The following is a 19,872-nucleotide window of genomic DNA, read 5'->3' on the forward strand; positions in this document are numbered from 1 at the left end:
AATAAATTAAAAAAAATTTTTTTGATAAAAAAAAATAAACGTTCTTACATTTTCTAAAATTTATTTAAAAATTTACTGAATATTAAATATATATAAATATTAAATTTCTCTTTGTAAAAAACGCATATTCTTGACGTATAATATTTTGAATAATAAAGTAGATTTTATACTTGTAAGAGTATGAAAATAAAAAATTTATATCTTTACTCTTTTTTTATTCACCCTCGCGCATAGATAAGGGATATCGTACTATCTTTTATGCATTTATAAACATTGTCTTCGCATCTGATGTTATCTATCGATTCTCGTCCTTCGAATCCAAGCATCGTCCTAAACCAGCTACGGCTTTTTTTAGCTCCTCTCCTTTCGGGATACATATCAGATCCCCATAAACCATCGTTGGTTGAATTATCCGCGGCGGTTGCTTTACTACCATCTCTCTTTCCGTCATCATCCACCTTTTCATTCTTCATTGTCATCGTCGTACAAAATAGAAAACCGACGCGATACAAATAAATCGATATAAATAAATATTAATCACACTATAACTTATCGTATTATCAGTCAAATATTGATGTATTTTAATACAGTAAGGTTTATTTTTTAATTTGAGGTTATAACAAGTTACGTCACTCGCACTTCGCACAGAATTCGGAGCGGCTGGCCACGCTGCCGTTTTCTAACTAGTATAGTGGCGCTAACTGGATCCATTTTAGAGCCGGCGGAACTACCGGAACTAAAATGGCCAGATACACTTTTTGATGCCATGGTAAAACGACTGGTCACATATGGATCAAAAATGCGGAGAAATATTATGGATTTATTAATGTTTTATTAAAAAATAAAAAAAAAGAGAAATTATAGAAAAATTAATAATTTGAAAAATGGCGCGCTCGGTTTCTTTTGCACAGGTGCTAAATACTTTTGCTCATGCGTTCAATTTCTTGATATCCTGCAAAATGCATAAAGCAATTATTAATTTTTTTTAAATGAATACTGTAGATAATTAGTTTTTAAAGATGGAGTAAATTCAAACAAAAATGAAGCAGTTTTTCTATATTTTGAGAATTTACAAATTCTAATAATCTTTGCTTATATTGATATTTACATTGTTATTAACTTCATTATTTATTTGTAAAAAAAAATAAAATGGAGCAAAATATGAAAAATGAATATTATGAAAGAGCAAATTAATCTGATTATTTTCATGTGTCATAAGTTTAATTACTATATAGGTCACTGACTGGGAGTTTAGTAGACTATGGGTTCTTTAAACGGCTTATTACGGTTTTTGAAACGAAGTGAAAATTACAAAAATGAACAGATTTACTAGATTTCGACGAATGAAATTGTAGATACTCTAGTAAATTTTCTCATTTTTGTAATTTTCATTTTGTTTCAAAAACCGTAATAGGCCCCATGAACGCACCCATTCACGCCTATCAAGGTATCAAGTTTTCAAAGGGGCGGATATTTAGAAAACAGCTGTTCGGTGGACATGTTTATCGCGCCGCGGATGCACTGGGGATGCTTACTGATTGCTTCCCGTCATCATCGACTAGCGAGATAACGCGGTGGAAATAAAATGTGATCGCGGAATGCGGGACGCGGATCACAGTCGGATCACGAGAGCGCGTTTGGTGCCGCGAAAGCCGAGGTGGCTACACACACGGGTTATGTTTTGACGATCCGCGCGTAAAATAAGATCATGGCACAGTGTAAGTTAACCCCGCGAGAGTTTATCGGCAATGCTTTCTCCCCGCAGATCGCCGTAGTCTGCTCGACCGCAGCCGACGCTGCGTGCCAAAAGAATAATCTGTCATTCGTCGAGTTGCTTCAACCCTTTTGCAAATTGAACACCGAAGGTAAGCCCTACCTATATCACATCTGTTCGCTGAGGACACTTGTACATTATCAACGCGTCCACCGTTAAGAAACTTATAATTTAATTGATATTTTCTTATTAATTATGTATCAACTTCTCACTGCGCGTGTCCATTAAAATTTGAAACTAGATATTCTAAGATCTGTATGTATATTAAAAGCAGTGTACACTTTCACAGGTCATTTTAAAGATCCTCAAGGAAACACTGTGGCAATTAGAAATCTTCGGCTTTCTATACAAGATATCAATGCGCGACCACCGGAACCGACTCTTGCCAAGAAGATGTTGAACGAAGCAGTTAGTTCTACTTTATGCGAACGCACAACCACAGTTTGCATTGGCTCGACTGAGTTGGATGTACCCATTTCTGTACCTTGGTTTGAAGCATGGAGAGAAACGTTTCTCAACGTCCAATTTCCATCGGATCATGAATTTACAAAGCACTTGCTTGCGTGTATGATAGTTGTTTCTACAACAGAGGACAATCCGTTAGAAAAAATTCAGACCATGGGAGCGCAATTGCATCAAAATGTGTCAGGAAAATTACCTAAGTGGTTCAATAATAACGCTCTTAGATATTACATCTTAGTTCACGACGCTATTCAGGATGATAGAAATAAGTAAGTATATATCTTTTCTTCTTTTATAAGTTCACAAATTATTTTTTGTCACCAATGTTCCCACAATTCTCAATTAAAAGATAACTGACAGCTTTTTTACTAGACAAAAAGAAATATGTATATGTATAACATATATGTATATACCTTTCAGAGCAGAAATAGTTTTTACAGAGATGAAGACTATTTATGGCGCTAACAATTGTTTTCTATTACAAATGAATTCGAGACCGCCAGGTCTTTCCGATGACAATACGCACTTACCTGATCCATGGAGTCAGTTTTTGACAAAACATTCAGAATTGTGTGGCAACAGCGAACAAAATAGCTCACCTCGTACACCCGCGGATACAAGTGGGCTATCGGCCATGCCGAGCGAGCTGACTACAGAGTCTGATAAGTAAGTTCTTATTTTTGTTGTTTATACATAGTACATTAGCACAAAAGCTTTAGATTGTTTATGTTAATATATTTATAGTTTATGAATACAATATTTTCTGTTACAGAACGAGTCAAGCTGGGACCCCGCTAATGCCACATAATTCTATTACATTGCCGTCTTCGGATTTGACGCAATTAATCTCCGGGATTGACACAGTTAACTTTTCTTCTGAATTATCTGAATCGGCAAATATACAATTAGAAGTTGGACAAGAAGCAGTTCCTGTTACAATTCATCCCCTCAGTCCAAACGATGAGAAATTGCAAAATTTCATTTCTGCGACTAATGTCAAGGGTCAATCTGTTACTTCTAGCTCACCAATAAATACAAATGTCTGGGCGGATTCTCCGAATTACGTGATTGCTCAACACGGTGCTCGTCTTTCCACGCAAGATTTGGAAAGATTACGGACGCTAATTACAGAATTCTGCCTGCGAAGTTTGTTGCCTTATGTGGAAAAGCAGATTGGCCTATTAAACGACGTAATCTCGAACAAGAAAGGGGTCAGTAGATCACTATTTAGCGCTACAAGACGATGGTTTGGTACAAATAAACCTGGTGTACCAGGTTCGGCGCCTTCAAATGCTGTAATGTAAGGAAAAAATTGTTAGAATCGAGCTAATTACATTCAGACAATACAATTAGCAGTTCTGAAATTTTATTTATTTGTATTTCAGTTATACAGCAGAATCGCCGGAATTGCAACTACGACGTTTAGGTGATCTGTGTTTCATGTTCGGTCACTATTCTCTTGCTTATCAAGCGTATCATAGTGCGAAGCGCGATTTCGCAGCAGATCAAGCTTGGGTGTATTATGCGGGAGCTTTAGAGATGGCTGCTCTAAGCGCTTTTATGCAAGGCGAAACAAACAGGAAGACTATTGAGTATATGGACGACGCGATATTAACTTACACGAATAGCTGTAAGATGCCTCAGTTTGCAACAAGGGCGACACTGCTGAGCGCCGAGTGTTTGAAGGGTCGGGGATTGTACGGAGAAGCCGCAAAACAACTTATACGAATGACAAGCGAAGATTCGGATCTACGTTCGGCCTTGCTACTTGAACAAGCCGCTTATTGCTTCATCGGCCCGAAGATGATGCGTAAATATGCCTTCCATGCGGTTCTTGCTGGGCACAGATTCTCGAAAGCTGGCCAAAGGAAACACTCGTTGAGATGTTATCAACAGGCGTATCAGGTAGATGCAATGCCCATTAAATATCACCTCGCTTTATCGGAAATCGCCGAACTATTTTACAAATAATGTAACTACATTAGGTATACTACGAAAGGGGTTGGTCTTTGGCCGAAGATCACATCCATTTTACAATCGGCAGACAAGCTGCGTCCCTGAAACAAGTTTCCGAGGCTGTGAAATCATTTGAAAAGTTACTTAACGCTTCTAGTAAACAACACGCTGTGCAACAAGCCGCGTTTTTGCGAGAATTTTTACATACTCGTAACGTGAGTACACACAGATGGATCGTTATCACATAAACAGTACAAAAAGAGATATCAATATTGGACAATCTTTATTCATGTCCATTGTGTAGTTATTGTTTCAGGAAAATGGCACTAGTTGTAAAGGATTTCCTATTTTACCTTTGCCGTTGATAGATAGCAACGATATTAAAGTACTGTACGGTCCCTTGAGTAAACAAAGTGAAAGCAATATTCCGGCAAGCCACGTTACGTTTAATACTGAGGAGACGGACGATGCGAAATGGTGGAGAATGGAGGAGTTGTTGATAACCGAGGCGCAAGGATCTCCACCTATGATATTTAAGCCGACGATCGCGCTGTATTCTAGAACGAGTAATAATAGTATAAAACCGAATGCAGTTTTAGACGAACCGGTACATTATTCTATCGAACTGCATAATCCGTTGCACGTCCCGCTACCATTATCGGATGTGAGCTTACTGTGGTCGTTTACTTGCAATAACGAAACTATTACGAACGAGATAGAAACGAGCAACGATTCAAATCCGGTCGTCTCGACTATCATAGACGCGATTCTGTTGCAACCAGCATGCAAACAGAATATCGTGCTGTCTCTTATACCCAGGCGAGTGGGGGAATTGAGGGTCTTAGGTATAAGTTACAAATTGTCCAATTCGGTACAGAGGATAAATGATTCACCGGTTGCGAATTCGACTGTAGCTATCGCCGGTAAAAGATTGTTCGAGATTACACCGCCGAAATTAAAAAATATTAAAGACAAATCTAGTACGAGCTTATATGGAAAGGATTATCGACTGAAAATGAACGTGATAGAAAAAGCGCCATTTATGCAGGTACGGGTTTTCGCGAAAATAATATTCATGTTCATGCGATACATGCAGATCGACATTTATATTTATATTTTTTTGCAGATACTCTTCACCAAGCTGTCACCGGAAATGCTGTGCGGTGAAGTACAAAAGGTGGAAGTCACATTAAGAAATATAGGCAACGCGCCATTGATGAATGTGTACATCGCATCCACTGATGCTAAGCTTTTCACGTTAGAAGGCTCGGAAATCGATAAGAGCGAAGGTAAGGATCTTTATTAGGACACATATTGTTTCTACAGATGAAAAAAGAATATAGCTTTATATTTTCTTTATTCTGTATAACAGAAATATCGAATGCTTGCAGATTCAACGATAAAGAAGAGTAGTAGGTCAGTCACAAAGGTAGTACTACCAACCTCCATGAATGGTGCATTAAACGTAGGTGAAATTCATAAAATGCCACTTTGGGTACAAGCCCCGTATGAAAAGGGCACTCATAGATTAAATTTACTCTTCTATTACGAAAGCGTCGAATCGAAAACCACGTTGAAGCATCGGTTATGCCGACACACTTGGCAATTGACTGTGTTAGATTCAATACAAATTACCGCGATCGCTGCTAGAAGTGGATTATTCAAGGACGATTCGCCAACATTAAATCTAATAATGTCCGTTAAGAATACCAATCAAGTACACGATCCATCCATAAATGAAATTATGCTGTCCAAAGTGTCGCTTCATAGCGCTGTTTGGTCCGCGTTTCATTCTTCCGTTTTACCGCCAAGCATAAAGGTGCAACCCCAGGAAGTATTCCATTTGATGCTGAAGTTGAAAAAGAAGATTGACAGTGAATCGATTATTTCCGACGTGTCTCTAACTCATGACAAAGCCGACGCGACATCGATTGATGATTATCCGTTTGTCAATTTTGTACAGAGACGTAATATTCAACCGTTGGATGTAAATGAAAATGCGAATGATGTACAGCAGTTTCAAACACAGCACAATGTCGAGCACAGCTCTGTAACAGATATCATGGCGTTGAATTCTACGTTAATTGTCAAGTGGTGTGCCAATGTCACAGAGAGTGGAGTGGTCACCCGAATGGCTCTCGGGCAACATCATCTCGAGCTTGAGCATTTGAACAAGACGTACAAACATCCGAGGGAGCCGCGTACCGAACGTAATGAATTTGGTGCTCGCTTGAAGATCTTTGGGCCGGATCAAAACGTACCGAATATGATAACCGCTCCTGTTAAAGATCCCGTATGGGAAGCGGAATGTTTGAAAAGTCTAATCTCTTACTCTCTCAGTCATCAAAGACAGATTACACATAGTTTTCAGCGAAGCCGGTTATGCATTGTTCCTGTAACGATATATATACAGAATCACTCGAAGATGCGACTTGATGTTAAAATAAGTACGATAGGCACTAGTAGGTAAGAATATCAATGTGACAGTCTCTGTATTTTTTTTAACTATATCTGTTTAATATCATAACATTGCCCCACTATCTTTTAATCATATAAATGTATTTTTTTTACAGTGAAACTCATCTTCCAAATATTAAATCTCAACTGTATTCACCACAAGCTTCAACATATTACAAGTACGCTGGGCATTCGTCAATTTATTCTAACGTTGAAGCGCGTACAAAAGTAGCATCGCAAAGTTACATGCCGTATTGTCCAGCACGGGGACATACGATTTAGCAGCGCGAATAGAGATATCCGTTAAAGATGTAAATAGCAAAGAGTATGTCGCTCAAAAAGGCAAAATGGAAAGCATATGTATAATTAACGACGATAGTACATAGATATATATTATCGCGGTTTTTTAGAGTCATCACCGGATCTGGAAGTATTATTTTTAGTGTAATTCGGAACCATTCCTTGCCTCTCTCTATTTCTCTCTTTTCAGTATGTACATGTCATATCTTCAAAATTGTTATATTATATTATAATTGATATTTTAATAACACGTCAACATATTTCTTACCTTATACATTATGTTTCAGTATCCATTATATTTTACATAAACTTTTACGTACTCTGACGCGAGTATGTATAAAAAGTACACACACACACACACGCACGCACGCACGCATATATATATATATACAAACTGAAGATTCTTTTCTCGTTTCAAAATCGATTTTGTTTCGTTAGTTTTATTAATGTAGTTATCTAACTTTCTTGTGACCTGTTAGTCTTGAGCTACCTCATGGTAATCTATAAAGCAGTCAACTGGCAGAAATTTAAACAACTTTTTCTGTTGTGTTGCAATTGCAATTAAGGATGACTGCATATATATGGCTGCCAAATCAATACATGTTACCTTCTGTCAAAACATATCGTTCTTAAAACGTTTTGTATAACCATCGCAAATAATTAACTATCTTTGTGCTATTTTCGTTGGTGAAAAAAAATTCTTTTTCCTTTATACAAATGAGTTCTCTTTCTTTCTCTTTCGGATATAAAAACAAATATGTTTCATGTCACGTTAAAAAGAATAAAAATGTTTGTGCACTCTCGGTTTTCCGTGTAAAATCGATATTTATATACATATATTTGATGATTGTTAATTTAATTTTTTACGTGATAATATAGAGAATAGAATTATAAGAAGATTAAGATTTTCAAACTTTTTCATAAACGATAAACACATACACAACATATATGATTAATAGGAATTTTTTTTGAATGATCTGCGAACATTAGAAAGAACAAATATAAAGATATACTTGGAGTCTTAAATAATAGACTTGTATTATATTTTTTGTACAGTGTATCTTTCGTAAAGTAAGAATGGGTGTAAGTTTCATACAAATAATGAAACTATTGAATTTTATATAGATTAGAATATAATGCGGAAAAAAAATTCTGTATATATCTTGTCAGATGTACGAGTTGAGTAAATAATGAGACTTATTTAGCGTGCACTTTTAATGATTATAAAGATGACTATGTTATATTGCCTTCCCATAATATACGCTAATCTTTCCATTAAAACATTTTTTAATTGTTCTGTTATAATTAAATATATAATTATTCTGGAATGATTTATTCTTTAAAGTTTAAAATAAAGAAGTTTAGTTTTCTGTAAAACTATGTAACAGCATGTATTATATATATAGAATATCTATTTTGTAAGTACATATAGAAGAAATGTATTATACTTTGATAATGCATTATAAATATATGTACAATTATGTAAATATATAATTAATATATCTAAATATATAGAAAGAGGCGTAAGATATTAATTCAACACAATATTATTTTTATGGCTATGTATTTTTGTTCTTTTGTTTTGCAAGTTCGTTAAAAGACATCGAAAGACTTTTGGATAATATCACATTTTTATCGAAATATGCATTATATAAGATAGATAATGTGTTTTAACGCAATCAATAACTATCAAAGATTCATCGCGATTGAGAAATGTAACATCTTAATTTCGAAATGCGCGCTACTCGTTGACAAATAAGAAATGTCCATCTTGACTATAGATCGCCAACTGTAGGCCAGTTGAAAAAAATCTAGATTTATTGGTATAGAATTTTTGTAGTCGAGAGTTGGTTGTCCTGTTTTCGACTAACTTCACTGATGGCTTCTGCACACAGGACGCGGAAACGCTTGCCGCGCGGCAAAAGACGACGCGGTAGCCAATCAATTTGTCGTTCTAATAGAAAAGTTGTAAGTTGATTGGCTACCGCGTCTCCTTTTGTCGCGCGGCAAGCGTTTCCGCGTCATGTGTGCAGAAGCCATTATTGTAAAATTTCACGATTGAAACAACCATAGACATAAGAAAATAATAATAATTGATAATATATTCTAATAATAATAATAATAATAATAATTGCTAATAAAATAAAATAATAATAATAATAATTCGTATAAGAAATAATCGTCGAAGAATATAAAGCCCGTATCAGACTATGCATTGAGATTGAAATGTGACCAATCAGAACAAGGAAATTTTAGTTCCTTTTATCCTGATTGGTCAAATTTCAATAAGGCGGACTCTCTGCGGAGAATGTATATTTGTTTTTAACAACTGAGTTTCAATTGCAAAAACACCGATTCAATAATTGATTGTGACTCATGATAACAGCAAATCCGACTTCACACTACATAAAATCAATTTACTTTTCATCTGCGAAATGATAAAATTTTTTATTAAAAGGGATTATTTTTACCTATGGATACATTTATTTTTGTAGGCTTTGGAAAATGTTGAAAATGATAATATTATTGAAATTTATCCTACAGAGAATAATATAAATATATCAAACAATATATCAGACAATGATAATATATTGAAACATATTACATCTAAAAGTAAGATAATTTTAATACTTTTTTGTATACATAAACTAGTATGCTCTCTGAAGATTTTATATTTTTTAACAATATTTGTTTCCTTTCTAGGGAAGTTGGATTCAATTATAGAAATAAGAAAGGAGTCATCAATGGATTGTAAAAAAGAGAATTATCCATCAGTTTCAAAAAGTAGGAACATTATATAAATCTGTAAAGTTATACATTTATTTATAAAAATATTGTGTAATCCTTTAACCAAAAATTTTTGACAGAGTCTATAAATTGCAATATTGGTCCCATTTTAAAATCAGACAACAACTTGCGGTTGGGAATCGGGAGTAAAAAGGGTATAAATAGGGTATATATATATATATATATATATGTAATAAATAAATTGAATTTTATAAGGTACCATTCAAAGGACGCACACGAAATAGGTTTGAACAACGTTTTGATGACACTTTTTCGTATACAAAATTTTTAACTACTAATGTACAAAATGATTTGAAAATGCGTGCAGACTATTATGATAAAAAACTTCATTTAATGGAACGTGATATTATAGCAAAAGAACGAATTGCTGCAGCAATGGAAAATTTTTGTGCAATCATAAAATCCAAACAAGTTATTTAAATCATAAAACAATATATAATACCAAAGTTATTATAAAACCAAAGTTTTGATAAAAACAAATTTGTGATAATACAAATATGATAAAAAGTTTCGTTATCTAGAAAAAAATTATAGTTTTAACAATTAGTTTTTATAGTTAATTTATTTCATTTTTCGTATATTATATCAATATAAACAAGGTTTAATTTCTAAGTTATTCATAATTAATATTTATAATCTTTAACGTTTTTTTTAATATTTTAAAAAACATATGTGTGTGTTCTAAATTGTGTTCTAATATTTGCAAATTATACATTGAGCTAAGAAATTATGTATATAAGTTTTATTTAAAAGTTATTCAACATAAATGATATCTTTTGGTTTATTTCATATATTTATGATTTTTATTAGACGTGTAAGTAACATAAAAGATAAATAAACTAAAATATTGTTAAATAGAAACTAAAATTAAAAAAAAATTTCTAATTATACGACGTTGCATTATTTTTGCTCTCATAAGATCAGGATTTACACGTCCTACAGCAGTTTCAACAACTATTGGTCTCTCATTTAGTATACCGAAATCTATATTTAGGTACTCGATTATGTTTTAATCGGTTTTAATCGACCATTTTCGGCAGGGTCGTGACAACTTCCAGGATATCGAGCATTAACATTTAAAATTTTCATTTTTGAATCACAAATCTATAATAAAAATATCAGTATATAATTTGATAAAATAATTATTAATTGTATTTATATAATCACGCATTGTAACTGATATAACAAAAAAGTATTTTTATTGTAACTAATATATAGTCAATATATATACTTACTAATTGTGTATTTATAGAATTATATTGTTTTCGATTTACATACACGTATTCTGGATACATTTCATCATTTGTTCGTGGAGGAAATATCGCTACGTGAGTGCAATCTATACATCCGATCACACCTGGGAATCCGTATTTCGCGTAAAATCTACAAATGTTATATTGAAGTAAATGTTATAGTCAAGAATTGAGCCCCTGTCTCTCTCTCTTCTCACGTGGACTTTTTCTTTTTGGCCAGCGTGCGTCTTGCCACGCCGTATTTATAGCGATAACGTGTGTTGTTCAAAAATAGGTGAGTATATATGTACGCGCGTCTCTCACGTGCGTCATCTACGGCTCATCTTTGTCGCCGTCCGATCGTATAAAAATCTATGCACGTTACATACATAACGTCATGTCTCAACCTAATGTCATATATTCTTATATGGTTGTCAAGTAGAGCAATACACATTGACATGTTACAGAATCAGATTGTTATCGATATTTAAAACCAACTAAGAAATATTTCATGTTGCATTGACGTGACAATTACATACCCTAAGTGTATAAATCTTTATACGTCCATCTGGCAGATAAGATAAGGCAGGGTGACAAATACGTCTTGGCGTATAACGGACATGTTCGCGAGTTTACTTCACTCATCATAGTCCATTCTCATTACTCTGTATTCACATTGCAGCTGAAAATCGTGTATACACGCACGCATAAGTGAACACCCTGTATCGTAAAAATGAGCCTGCTTTCCAACTGGCAGACCACTAAAGAGAAACTCTCGGAGCGTGGCCAGTACTTGCTGGAGACTGGACAATGGTCCGATTGCAATTTTATCGTCGGGCAAGAACCTCAACAACAGATTTTCAAAGGCCACAAAGTGCTTCTGGCAATGTCTAGTCCAGTTTTTGAAGCTATGTTCTTTGGCGGCATGGCAGAAAAGAATTATCCGATACCGATAAAGGATGTTCAGCCTGAAACGTTTAGGGCTTTGTTGGAATATATTTATACAGATAAAGTAGAGTTAGGATCTTTCGAGTTGGCTTGTGAGTTATGTTATTGTGCCAAGAAGTACATGCTGCCATGCTTAGTAAAGAAATGCACAAAGTATGTCTCGTCAGATCTCTCGCCGAAGAAAACATGTAGGGCATACGAATTTGCTCAACTGTTTGAAAATCCTGTGTTGATGGACGAGTGTCTGCAGATCATACGCACAAAGACGGACGAAATATTAAAGGAATCTAGTTGGGAGGATGTGGAGCAGGGAACACTTCTCAAGGTTTTGGACCAAGATAATTTACAGATCAGTTCGGAGATAGAATAATTTACTGGATTGGAACAATGGGCCAAGGCAGAATGTTCTAGGAAATTTCTTGATCCAACCAATGGAAAATCTTTAAAATCTGTTATTGGAAATGCCCTCTCAAAGATAAGATTTTTGAGTTTGACTCCGCAAGAGTTTGCAGGAGGTGCTAGTATGTCTCCTCTGTTCACAAAAGATGAGGCTTTTGATATATTAATTAATATATTACGTACTGACAACAAAACACCTATGCCCGAAGGTTTTTGCACTAATTCAAATAGCAGAACTACCAGAAAGAAGCCTGAGATCGGCCATACCGACGTTTTCCGTAATACTTATTCATCAAATCTATTGTACGGACATGAGCGTTTCGATATGGACTGCAATTACTGCAAGTACTGCGGTAGTGAGTTCATGTAAGTGTACTGCTAATAGCGTTCCGTTTAAATTTTGTATACTTTGAAGCTGTTGCAGTACACTTTCAGCAATTCGCATCCAGTGTTCTGATGACCTATCCATTGGTATGCTTATTTTTTTGTCACAAATGAATGGAATAATAAATAACATATAAAATAAAATAATTTTATACCGTTGAATTTAATAAATGAAAACTATTCTATATATACGTACATATAAATAATATGTAACACAGCCTCAATCAATCCTTTATAAGTTTTTTCTTTTAACAGTCTTAAATTTCTCTATTGGCATAGCTGCATATGCATAGCATAAGACCGTCTGGACTAATGAGCATCGAAATAAAATCGCCATATTGATTTGCATAGCATGCTCATTGGTCCAGACGGTCTTATGCTATGCATATGCAGCTATGCCAATTTGTAAATTTAAGACTGTTAAAAGAAAAAACTTATAAAGGATTGATTGAGGCTGTGTTACATATTATTTATATGTACGTATATATAGAATAGTTTTCATTTATTAAATTCAACGGTATAAAATTATTTTATTTTATATGTTATTTATTATTCCATTCATTTGTGACAAAAAAATAAGCATACCAATGGATAGGTCATCAGAACACTGGATGCGAATTGCTGAAAGTGTACTGCAACAGCTTCAAAGTATACAAAATTTAAACGGAACGCTATTAGCAGTACACTTACATGAACTCACGACCGCAGTACTTGCAGTAATTGCAGTCCATATCGAAACGCTCATGTCCGTACAATAGATTTGATGAATAAGTATTACGGAAAACGTCGGTATGGCCGATCTCAGGCTTCTTTCTGGTAGTTCTGCTATTTGAATTAGTGCAAAAACCTTCGGGCATAGGTGTTTTGTTGTCAGTACGTAATATATTAATTAATATATCAAAAGCCTCATCTTTTGTGAACAGAGGAGACATACTAGCACCTCCTGCAAACTCTTGCGGAGTCAAACTCAAAAATCTTATCTTTGAGAGGGCATTTCCAATAACAGATTTTAAAGATTTTCCATTGGTTGGATCAAGAGATTTCCTAGAACATTCTGCCTTGGCCCATTGTTCCAATCCAGTAAATAATTCTATCTCCGAACTGATCTGCAAATCATCTTGGTCCAAGACCTTGAGAAGTGTTCCCAGCTCCACATCCTCCCAACTAGATTCCTTTAATATTTCGTCCGTCTTTGTGCGTATGATCTGCAAACACTTGTCCATCAACACAGGTTCTTCAAACAATTGAGCAAATTCGTATGCCCTACATGCTTTCTTCGGCGAGAGATCTGACCAGAGATACTTTGTGCATTCCTCTACTAAGCATGGCAGCATGTACTTCTTGGCACAATAACATAACTCACAAGCCAACTCGAAAGATCCTAACTCTACTTTATCTGTATAAATATATTCCAACAAAGCCCTAAACGTTTCAGGCTGAACATCCTTTATCGGTATCGGATAATTCTTTTCTGCCATGCCGCCAAAGAACATAGCTTCAAAAACTGGACTAGACATTGCCAGAAGCACTTTGTGGCCTTTGAAAATCTGTTGTTGAGGTTCTTGCCCGACGATAAAATTGCAATCGGACCATTGTCCAGTCTCCAGCAAGTACTGGCCACGCTCCGAGAGTTTCTCTTTAGTGGTCTGCCAGTTGGAAAGCAGGCTCATTTTTACGATACAGGGTGTTCACTTATGCGTGCGTGTATACACGATTTTCAGCTGCAATGTGAATACAGAGTAATGAGAATGGACTATGATGAGTGAAGTAAACTCGCGAACATGTCCGTTATACGCCAAGACGTATTTGTCACCCTGCCTTATCTTATCTGCCAGATGGACGTATAAAGATTTACACACTTAGGGTATGTAATTGTCACGTCAATGCAACATGAAATATTTCTTAGTTGGTTTTAAATATCGATAACAATCTGATTCTGTAACATGTCAATGTGTATTGCTCTACTTGACAACCATATAAGAATATATGACATTAGGTTGAGACGTGACGTTATGTATGTAACGTGCATAGATCTTTATACGATCGGACGACGACAAAGATGAGCCGTAGATGACGCACGTGAGAGACGCGCGTACATATATACTCACCTATTTTTGAACAACACACGTTATCGCTATAAATACGGCGTGGCAAGACGCACGCTGGCCAAAAAGAAAAAGTCCACGTGAGAAGAGAGAGAGACAGGGGCTCAATTCTTGACTATATACTGTAAGACAGCGAGTCAATTTGTAGTTTGTCAGGAGAATGGCTTTTTCAAAAGGGTAATAGTTTAACAGTTGAACCATGAATTATTGAACTGTATATATAAATATTATAGTGAACGTGAGAAATCGAATAAAGCAATAATTTGAGCACTTATCGAAACACGTTTTTATTGGTCAACTCATAAACTCGAACTCAGAACTAATTACAAACTCAGAATACAAATGTGATTAATCAATTAAGCATATCACACGAGATCAACGAGACACGTCCGATCTGATTCACGGTTTACGGTAAAAGACGCTCAGATGATATTAATAATATTAATAATATTAATAATATTTAATAATCTTTATTAATAATATTTAACAAACAATATTAAATGATAATATTAAACAATATTATTACCTAATATTATATTCTTTCTCCTTTTTTCTTTCTGTCTATCTCTTTCTCTCCCTGTCTTTTGCGTATTCTTCCTTTTCTTTAATTTTAAATAAAACCTACTTTTTTCTCTTCTTTCTTTCTTTTCTGTCTCTCTCTAATACTATAATTAACTTTAATAATATTAAATGATATTAATAATATTAATAATATTAATAATATTTAATAATCTTTATTAATAATATTTAACAAACAATATTAAATGATAATATTAAACAATATTATTACCTAATATTATATTCTTTCTCCTTTTTTCTTTCTGTCTATCTCTTTCTCTCCCTGTCTTTTGCGTATTCTTCCTTTTCTTTAATTTTAAATAAAACCTACTTTTTTCTCTTCTTTCTTTCTTTTCTGTCTCTCTCTAATACTATAATTAACTTTAATAATATTAAATGATATTAATAATATTAATAATATTAATAATATTTAATAATCTTTATTAATAATATTTAACAAACAATATTAAATGATAATATTAAACAATATTATTACCTAATATTATATTCTTTCTCCTTTTTTCTTTCTGTCTATCTCTTTCTCTCCCTGTCTTTTGCGTATTCTTCCTTTTCTTTAATTTTAAATAAAACCTACTTTTTTCTCTTCTTTCTTTCTTTTCTGTCTCTCTCTAATACTATAATTAACTTTAATAATATTAAATGATATTAATAATATTAATAATATTAATAATATTTAATAATCTTTATTAATAATATTTAACAAACAATATTAAATGATAATATTAAACAATATTATTACCTAATATTATATTCTTTCTCCTTTTTTCTTTCTGTCTATCTCTTTCTCTCCCTGTCTTTTGCGTATTCTTCCTTTTCTTTAATTTTAAGTAAAACCTCCTTCTTTCTCTTCTTTCTTTCCTTTCTGTCTCTCTCTAATACTATAATTAACTTTAATAATATTAAATGATATTAATAATATTAATAATATTAATAATATGTAATAATCTTTATTAATAATATTTAACAAACAATATTAAATGATAATATTAAACAATATTATTACCTAATATTATATTCTTTCTCCTTTTTTCTTTCTGTCTATCTCTTTCTCTCCCTGTCTTTTGCGTATTCTTCCTTTTCTTTAATTTTAAATAAAACCTCCTTCTTTCTCTTCTTTCTTTCCTTTCTGTCTCTCTCTCTCTCTATCTCTCTCTCAGTTTTTCTCTCTCTCTCTCTCTCCCTTCCTCTCTCTTTCTCGCCTATTCTTCGTCTTTTCTTTAACTGTAAATGAAACATTTATATTAATATTAAATGAATCGTTTATATTAATAAGTAATATACATTAAAATATATATTTATAAAGTATAAAAAAAATATATAAGTATAAAAAAAAATAGTATACGTATTTTTCATACAGCAATATACATATATACACACAATATACATATATAATATACATACCTTTCTTTATTCGTCTTTCCTTCTTCCTCTTTCTTTCTATATTTATTAAATATATTTAACTATATTTAATATTTATTTTTTTAACTGTCAACACTGTCAACTAACTGTCAAATGACAAACTGTCAAACGACACGAATGAAGCAAGTCACACGAGTGAAGCAAGCGCATGAACAAGACAACCAATCAAGATCGCGGAAAAGCGACAACAATAAAAAAGATCAGATTTTTATAGATACATGGTAATTTATATGTTAAAAAAACAATAACAACTGGTAAAAAATAGTATACATATTTAACATTTGATATATAAATATGATATTACATATCTGATATATATTTTTCTATTTGGAATTATGAAATACTTACCTATATGAATTAGGTGTTGCCATCATCCAAATACTTAACAATAATTGTTTTTCAGGCGTTATTTGGTGACGACCAAATTTATCTGATTTTGTTAGATGTGGAGTTAATAATTCTAACAAGAATATAAAAGTACTGCGTTTCATCCTATGCATAGTAAATAACGACTCTTATAAATTTTTAATCTTTCATATTTTATTATGTTTTATGTTTAACAACTTACCTAAAATGAGTTTTAAACTCCATATCCGAATATGAAGATACGATATTTTCAACATAATTTTTGCATCGTATTCTCGGTACTCGAGTTCGCCGGTTTAATTCTTTCAATATTTCTGTATCTAACTCGTCTTTACTAGAATCACTCGAGTCATCTATATTTTCTATTAGTGTATGCGTAATTAATGCAATTATATTTTTATTCATTTCATTCATTTTTTATAAAACTATAAGCAAAACAATAGATAGGTTATTACAACACTGGATGCGAGATGCGAGCTGCTGAAAGCGTACTGCGAGTGCATTCCGTTTTACAGGTTCCCAACAGCTTCAAAGTACACGAAATTAAAACGGAACGCTATTCGCAGTACGCTTACATGACGTCACAACTACAGTACTCGCAGTGCATAACGGAACGCACCCTATTATGTCTATAGGCTATCACACACAAATTGGCATAGCTGCATATGCATAGCATAAGACCGTCTGGACTAATGAGCATCGAAATAAAATCGCCATATTGATTTGCATAGCATGCTCATTGGTCCAGACGGTCTTATGCTATGCATATGCAGCTATGCCAATTTGTGTGTGATAGCCTATAGACATAATAGGGTGCGTTCCGTTATGCACTGCGAGTACTGTAGTTGTGACGTCATGTAAGCGTACTGCGAATAGCGTTCCGTTTTAATTTCGTGTACTTTGAAACCGTTGGGAACCTGTAAAACGGAATGCACTCGCAGTACGCTTTCAGCAGCTCGCATCTCGCATCCAATGTTGTAATAACCTATCTATTGTTTTGCTTATAGTTTTATAAAAAATGAATGAAATGAATAAAAATATAATTGCATTAATTACGCATACACTAATAGAAAATATAGATGACTCGAGTGATTCTAGTGAAGACGAGTTAGATACAGAAATATTGAAAGAATTAAACCGGCGAACTCGAGTACCGAGAATACGATGCAAAAATTATGTTGAAAATATCGTATCTTCATATTCGGATATGGAGTTTAAAACTCATTTTAGGTAAGTTGTTAAACATAAAACATAATAAAATATGAAAGATTAAAAATTTATAAGAGTCGTTATTTACTATGCATAGGATGAAACGCAGTACTTTTATATTCTTGTTAGAATTATTAACTCCACATCTAACAAAATCAGATAAATTTGGTCGTCACCAAATAACGCCTGAAAAACAATTATTGTTAAGTATTTGGATGATGGCAACACCTAATTCATATAGATAAGTATTTCATAATTCCAAATAGAAAAATATATATCAGATATGTAATATCATATTTATATATCAAATGTTAAATATGTATACTATTTTTTACCAGTTGTTATTGTTTTTTTTAACATATAAATTACTATGTATCTATAAAAATCTGATATATTATACTTCTTTAATAAATGTGTAAGTGACAGATTTGACGTTGGGAGGGCAACAGCGTGAAGAAGCGTTAGAAGAGTAGTTTCTGCTTTGTATTCTTATTTACATATGTTTATAAAATGGCCATCACCAGAAGAAGCAAAAGCTACATGGACACTTATAAAAACCAAGTATGGGTTTCCAAAAGTAATAGGTGCAATTGACGGCACTCATGTAAAAATAGCAGCACCAAAAAAAATCCAGAATGTTATATAAATAGGAAAGGCTATCATTCGATCCAGCTACAGGTACAAAAGAATAAATACATATAGCGTATATACATTTAAATACAATTACAAAATTAGAAAAATTTAATAGTATCATAATAAATAAACTAATATTCTGTTTTAGGTTATATGCGATTCTAATCTTAAATTTCTGCATTGCTATACTGGACAAGTTGGTTCTATACATGATATGAGGGTCTTCCGATTATCACGTTTCCAAAACATGTGCACACAAATAAATTTTCCGGAAAATAGTCACCTATTGGGGGATTCTGCATATATGTTATTCAGAAATATATTATGGTCCCATTTCGAGATAATGGGCACTTATCAGAGACTGAAATAAACTATAATAAAATACATTCTTCTGCACGTATGATTGTAGAAAGATCATTGGGACTTTTAAAAGGACGATTTAGAAGTATTCTTGATAATTTGCCAATGACTAGAACAGATTTGATAATACCCAAATATATAGTGGCTTGTTGTATTATGCATAATATCTGTTTGCTGCATGATGATATGATAGATATACCAATTATTGTAAATGTTCCACAATGTCAATCAAATCATGATGATATTGATATTCAAAGTAAAGAAGAAGGTATCCAAAAACGAAATTGTATTGCCCAGGCCCTAATGAATCTTCAATTATTCTCATAATATACTTTTATATTATTATGTATATATATGATGTATCATAAATGTCAAATAAAATATTATGTATTCATAAAATAATTGTATACCGTTGAGTATAATAAATGAAAACTACTATTCTATTTAGATGCATTAGTTTTTATTAACTGTATACTATATA

The 19,872-nt window shown here is 33.2% G+C and overlaps 5 protein-coding genes and 1 pseudogene across 5 annotated transcripts in view; 3 read left to right on the forward strand and 3 right to left on the reverse strand.

Moving 5' to 3' along the window:
• The window catches only part of LOC115237083 (mitochondrial inner membrane protease ATP23 homolog), a 1,996-nt gene extending 1,285 nt beyond the window's left edge, over positions 1–711 (reverse strand). The window contains exon 1 of the mRNA XM_029809917.1: positions 251–711. Within this exon, the coding sequence (XP_029665777.1) occupies positions 251–479 (229 nt within the window). The 5' untranslated portion in view covers positions 480–711. The remainder of the gene's footprint in view (positions 1–250) is intronic.
• A 730-nt stretch (positions 712–1,441) lies between these two features.
• Positions 1,442–8,164, forward strand: LOC115237093 (trafficking protein particle complex subunit 8). Its single transcript, XM_029809941.1, is given in 11 exon segments — positions 1,442–1,865; positions 2,064–2,505; positions 2,657–2,902; positions 3,009–3,536; positions 3,622–4,141; positions 4,222–4,407; positions 4,497–5,240; positions 5,319–5,481; positions 5,584–6,658; positions 6,766–6,865; positions 6,868–8,164. Coding segments are annotated over 11 exon segments (4,329 nt in total). The 5' UTR covers positions 1,442–1,708; the 3' UTR covers positions 7,036–8,164.
• Positions 8,165–11,168: 3,004 nt separating this feature from the next.
• Positions 11,169–12,849, forward strand: LOC115237092 (BTB/POZ domain-containing protein 3-like). The gene is made up of 2 exons (XM_029809939.1): positions 11,169–11,284; positions 11,672–12,849. The coding sequence occupies exon 2, from the start codon at positions 11,723–11,725 to the stop codon at positions 12,305–12,307; it is 585 nt and encodes a 194-aa protein (XP_029665799.1). The 5' UTR covers positions 11,169–11,284; positions 11,672–11,722; the 3' UTR covers positions 12,308–12,849.
• A 414-nt stretch (positions 12,850–13,263) lies between these two features.
• LOC115237103 (BTB/POZ domain-containing protein 6-A-like) lies at positions 13,264–15,242 on the reverse strand. The gene is made up of 2 exons (XM_029809954.1): positions 14,829–15,242; positions 13,264–14,441 (listed from the first exon to the last, which is right to left on the reverse strand). Exon 2 carries the CDS (start codon positions 14,388–14,390, stop codon positions 13,407–13,409), a length of 984 nt encoding a protein of 327 aa, XP_029665814.1. The 5' UTR covers positions 14,391–14,441; positions 14,829–15,242; the 3' UTR covers positions 13,264–13,406.
• Positions 15,243–17,121: 1,879 nt separating this feature from the next.
• LOC115237102 lies at positions 17,122–17,694 on the reverse strand. Its single transcript, XM_029809953.1, has 2 exons — positions 17,392–17,694; positions 17,122–17,315 (listed from the first exon to the last, which is right to left on the reverse strand). The coding sequence occupies exons 1-2, from the start codon at positions 17,601–17,603 to the stop codon at positions 17,168–17,170; spliced, it is 360 nt and encodes a 119-aa protein (XP_029665813.1). The 5' UTR covers positions 17,604–17,694; the 3' UTR covers positions 17,122–17,167.
• Positions 17,695–18,001: 307 nt separating this feature from the next.
• Positions 18,002–19,831, forward strand: LOC115237106 (annotated as a pseudogene).
• The last annotated feature ends 41 nt before the right edge of the window (positions 19,832–19,872 follow it).

This window comes from Formica exsecta, unplaced genomic scaffold (assembly GCF_003651465.1).
Source record: "Formica exsecta isolate Colony F162 unplaced genomic scaffold, ASM365146v1 scaffold272, whole genome shotgun sequence".
NCBI lineage: Eukaryota > Metazoa > Arthropoda > Insecta > Hymenoptera > Formicidae > Formica > Formica exsecta.